Source organism: Electrophorus electricus, chromosome 3, assembly GCF_013358815.1.
Source record: "Electrophorus electricus isolate fEleEle1 chromosome 3, fEleEle1.pri, whole genome shotgun sequence".
Classification (NCBI taxonomy): Eukaryota; Metazoa; Chordata; class Actinopteri; order Gymnotiformes; family Gymnotidae; genus Electrophorus; species Electrophorus electricus.
This window is the reverse complement of record NC_049537.1, coordinates 3,952,501-3,957,500: the sequence shown is the minus strand read 5'-3', so window position 1 is coordinate 3,957,500 and position 5,000 is coordinate 3,952,501. Positions and strand designations below refer to the sequence as shown.

Below are 5,000 nucleotides of genomic sequence, written 5' to 3'. Positions count from 1 at the left end.
CTGTAGGCTGGTTCTAACCAACAGCATAATCTTAGTAGGCACCTTGGGGGTGGGATAAAGAGCATTGTTTTGTCAGAGTGGGTTTGGTCCATTTCATGTCAGTTTTGTGTATTCCTGTTCTGAGCTCCAGCCCCTGTTAAACAGGTCCTTTTTAATTATTTGTCTGCTGACAGGGTCAGCCATCACATTCCAAAAGTCTAAGCACACATACTTCCTCACTCTCTCTATAAGAGGTGTAGATCCAGGCAAATACAGGTTGTGCCTTTCCAGATGAGTGAATTTGTTTATTTTAAAACCAAAGGTAGTTGTTTGATCTTTTAGCTTGTTAGAGCTAAACTCAAATGCTAAAAAGGCACAATACCACAGAATAGTTTTGAAAAGCCGTGAACCCCAGTAAGCACTTATATTAAAATTGCATATTTGTTGTGTATAATGCAATATATTTTCTCTTGTAGGTCCAATATTTCTTCAAGATTTTAGAAGGATGAATTATACAAGGCATGGTGATTGCTGTTTGAATAAATTAAAAACAAAAAAGACAACAGCCTTGGTGGTTGTACATTTATTTGTTTAGGTCTTTTACCCGAATTAAATAAAATGACAAGAGCAGATGTAACTCCTGACAAGTGTGGTGTTCAGCATTGACTTAAGCACTTTTTAGATAGACAAAATATCCTATTACATGGGGTACTGCATTGTATCTGACAAGTTTCTAACCTTTGACCAGCGACTTTGGTATTTGATTCATACAATACACATCTTTCCTGCAGAAAAAATTGTACAACTGCATAAATATAAAATTCTTCCACCATGTAAATGGCTAAAACATTCATTAGAAAGTTACACCACATTGTGATGTCTCCAGCAAAAAAAAAAAAAAAAAAAAAAAAAAAAAAAAAAAAAAAAAAAAAAATTAAATTAAAGCACTGAGTTGCCACGGTGACCGCAGGGAGGAACAGTCCTCCGTACTAGTGTGGAGAAATAGTCCTCCAGTCTAGATACATACAGTTCTACACTTAAAAGGAAAAGCCTCATACATAAACATTAACCCCAAACTCCCACACTGCAAGATGATCAAATAAAGAGAAAAGGTGATGTAAAAGGGGGGGGGGGGGGGGGGGGGGGGGGGGGGAGAGAAGAGAGAGAGAAAGGATTCCACGGAGTGCAGTCATTTCCTCACATATGGACCTGGGAATATCAGAGCGTACCATGCCAGGATTTTTTTTTTTTTTTTTTTAAATACAAATGCAAACACATACACAAACTCATTCTCTTTTCTTAAACACACGCACACAGACAGCCAGCCAACCATACACCTTGGACCACAAAGCATACTTGCATGAGACAAATTCTAACATGGCTTGGAAAGGACCATTGTATGCGACTACTGCACTGCACACTCCAAAGAGAGAGCAAGAAAGAGACCACGCTAGGCAGAAATACTCAGGGACAGAAACACTGCTCGCTACATCAGTAGTGGAATTATAATTTACAGTAATGAATGAACATGTCCCATGGCTCAAGGAATATTCTCATTTACAGTAGAATAAATACTTTGCTATTGCTACTCTTCCTGTAATTTACATTCTAATCCTAGACATATGCAGAGAAAGCTAGTGTAAAGCGTAGAGATTAAGTGTAGGTCCTGTATGTTATGAAAGTTTGTTCAAGACTAGTTGTGTTTTATCAAACTCTTGTATTTCTCTTTTGTATTCTCTAAATTATGTTTTAAAATGGGCAGAGTAAAAGTGCTATTTTCATAGCTGAGGTCATGAGGTCTTGACCGTGAGTTTGAGGTCAAAGCGTCCCTGATAACGGTCCTTCTCGCTGTAATCAATGTTCTCTCCATATACTTTGCACTCGATACGCAGCTCCTCATTACTGGTAACGTTGAAGAACTGGATGCCCACCAGAGGCTGGAGGTATTGAGGGTGTAGCAGCTTGCCATAGTAAGGGTAGTACTGGAGTGGGAAACCATAGCCCAAGCCAAAGTACTTGATCTCTTTGATTCTATTAACATCATCTTCTCTCTGTGCAGAGAAAAAATAAATAAATAAATAAATAAAAAATATTGGTACTAAAATACAGAATTTTGTTACTGGTAAACATTTAATAAGAATAGTGAGCATAACATTTATTTATTATTTGGGTGGCAGACCACTCGCAACCCAGCAATGACACGGTCATATGTAATGTCCAGCATCTTTGGTGTGCATGGTGCACTCATACTAGCACCCGATCCCATGCTATTGTTACTGTGAAGGATCTGCCAGTCACAATTTTTTTTAAAAAAAATTTATATATACACTCCATCTCCTCATCTTGCAAGACTAAAATCACACTTGCAAGCACCTTTATATTTCCACACACACACACACACACACACACACACACACACACACACACACACACACACACACACACACACACACACACACACACACACACACACACACACACACACACACACTCCAAAGAAGTAGTCCACATTAACTTCAATCAATGGTTAGGAAAAACTTTGGAAATGTTTTTTTTTTTCCTTTCCAGTTTAAAACTGCTGGATGGCTCAAAGCACTTAAGTGCTTAAGTGTAGTCTGTTACTGAATACAATTATCAATCATAGAAGCACAGTGACATCACTTCCTGCTGGCATAGGTCAACAGGTGAAATGAGGGCTCTGTTGACTAACAACGTTAACACCCACAGGTCTGGGTAGATGCTAAACCACTCAAGCATCTTAATGTACATATTACCTTTAGTACAGATATTTAATGCTGTAGTGCACAATTATTGTAAGATAGTTATAACCTTATTGTAAACAAGAGCAAAACTGGTAAAGCCCTTTAAGACAAAAAAGGCTACCATTTTAATTAGTGTTAAATTTCACATGCCATCACCGAAATAATTTAAATTGAGCATTAGTGCAATATATATATAAAATTACTTACACACACACAGTTAATCACATTAATTGTGTTTAATTACAGGGTTGTTTGTTTTTAAAAGAATTTTGCTGAGGATTGGAGGGCTACTTCAGTTGACTAGCACAGTTCATAGAAATGCTATCAAAGTATGCTAAATATTTTGTACCTTGCCACTGCAGAAGATGGGGAGCACATTGGAATTGAATATCCCAATTGCAGCCTGAGGGAGGGATGAATTGGATTTGGGAGGCTGAAGAAGAAAAATGCTCTGTAAGATACAACTGAATTCAAACACCAAGGCTTATATATCAAAATGTTAACTAAGATCAAATCACAATGGAATTAAGAAAACTGCATCATGTCACCATTACACCACTATGGAAGGTCAAAAATAAATTTAGTTTAAAAAAAAACAAAAAAAACCGACTCCTTTAGTGGTCCCCCTCCATTTTTATAATACAAGAACTCACCCTGGGCCTGAAGTTGACAATCCTGTTGAGCTTGACAATAAGACAGGGTTTGCCATCTTTAAAGCCATAGGTTGTGTCTTCCAAGCCTGAGCAGGGCCCCAGCCAGTTCCTCTTGAAGCGACAGGCCTTCCTCACACCCATATCGTCCTCTAACTCCCCACGGTTTTGGTATCCTTCAGGAGCATCTGAGCACAGAACACAAAGCATTCATACTCAAAATATCCCTTATAGCAGTAAGCATGTTCTGTGAAAATACAAGTCAAGACCTAAGGTGCATGGGTCACACTAGCTTCCTTCATAGGAAGTACACACGGACACACTGGTGTCAACTCACTGAGTAAATCAATATATGTCAACACTGATAACACTGCTGACTACATACTAGGGCTGCTAAAACTAACGTGTGATTTATTTGAAAAGTATACTGCTAAGCCATACTCTGCTGTCTCAAATCTTAAAGGAAGAGTTTGGCAAAAATGAAAAATGTACATAACACATCCTTTAGCATCACACATGCCCAAATCAGCACCCACTTCTTGTCACACAGTCATTAAATGACCTCAACCACACACGCTGTGGTTTGATATTGTACAACATACTTTAAAAATGAACAAAAGCTCCAACAGAAAAGCAGCTTCATGATGGCTGCTACTAATGATTGTTATCTAAATGTTTGTTTGTTTTTTTCCTTTTCATGCTTTTGTCCCTGCAAAACAGTGATTTTGCAAACTCGAGTGCCAAACCAAGCAGTGTTGCAACAGTGCTCAATTTCAACATTTAAATTACATGTGATTAATCACAAAACTGTTGTAACTGACTGATTAAAATTATACATTTAACAGCCATATGCTATACACAGCCAAGTTTTAAATGGTTGTCATCAATTTTAGCTGTGCTTTATACGGAGATCTTAGCCAAGTAACTATTAGATGTACCTTTTTTGTTACACACAACTAATACATCTGTTGATTTACATTCTGAACAGACTTCAGACCATAACTTTTAAATTCTGCATACCTCCACAGTCTTCGAAGGTTATATCATTCTGCTGCTTGTCATCTTTGTATGCCTCCAGAAATGCTTGCATGGCTTTTGTATAGGGCCTGTAAGTGTCCTCATCTGATGTGCTGTAAGAAATTTCACCTTTTTCAGAGCGTGGGACGTGTGTTAAGCCTGAGGAAAGAGGGGGGAAGAAAGAGGAGGGGGGAAAAAAAATTAAATAAATAAATTTAAAAAAGACATGCAGAAGTGCTGTAGTTTGTCTGAAGCAAGAGTGGACATTGTGATAGACAACCTGCATTCATTAAAAACAACTATGTAAAAATATGTAGACCAGAAACCTTCAGATTATACAGAATCTGAATTAATGGGGGGGGGGGACGGGGACAGCTGTAGTATTGGGCTATGATAAAGTTTAAAAGAAAGACCATGGCAAGGAACAAAAAAATGCTGATCGTTTACACCATGGAATTAAGTCTACATTTCCTAATACAATGTTTCTTTTGCACATTTTGCAACTGAACATTCATATTCTTGAACATGAACTGAAGACGTGTTTCTAACACCATCTGCAAGGCACAAGCATCAAATCCACTCAGTCCTGGAG

General features: G+C 37.9%; 2 protein-coding genes across 2 annotated transcripts in view; one reads left to right on the top strand and one right to left on the bottom strand.

Moving 5' to 3' along the window:
* Positions 1-993, top strand: part of nme7 (NME/NM23 family member 7) — a 35,534-nt gene extending 34,541 nt beyond the window's left edge. The window contains exon 12 of the mRNA XM_035524114.1: positions 456-993. Coding sequence (XP_035380007.1) covers positions 456-488 — 33 coding nt within the window. The 3' untranslated portion in view covers positions 489-993. The remainder of the gene's footprint in view (positions 1-455) is intronic.
* atp1b1a (ATPase Na+/K+ transporting subunit beta 1a) overlaps positions 548-5,000 on the bottom strand; it is a 10,188-nt gene continuing 5,735 nt past the window's right edge. The window contains exons 3-6 of the mRNA XM_027000655.2: positions 4,412-4,567; positions 3,395-3,579; positions 3,091-3,174; positions 548-2,030 (exon numbers count right to left, since the gene is read on the bottom strand). Coding sequence (XP_026856456.2) covers positions 1,770-2,030; positions 3,091-3,174; positions 3,395-3,579; positions 4,412-4,567 — 686 coding nt within the window. The 3' untranslated portion in view covers positions 548-1,769. The remainder of the gene's footprint in view (positions 2,031-3,090; positions 3,175-3,394; positions 3,580-4,411; positions 4,568-5,000) is intronic.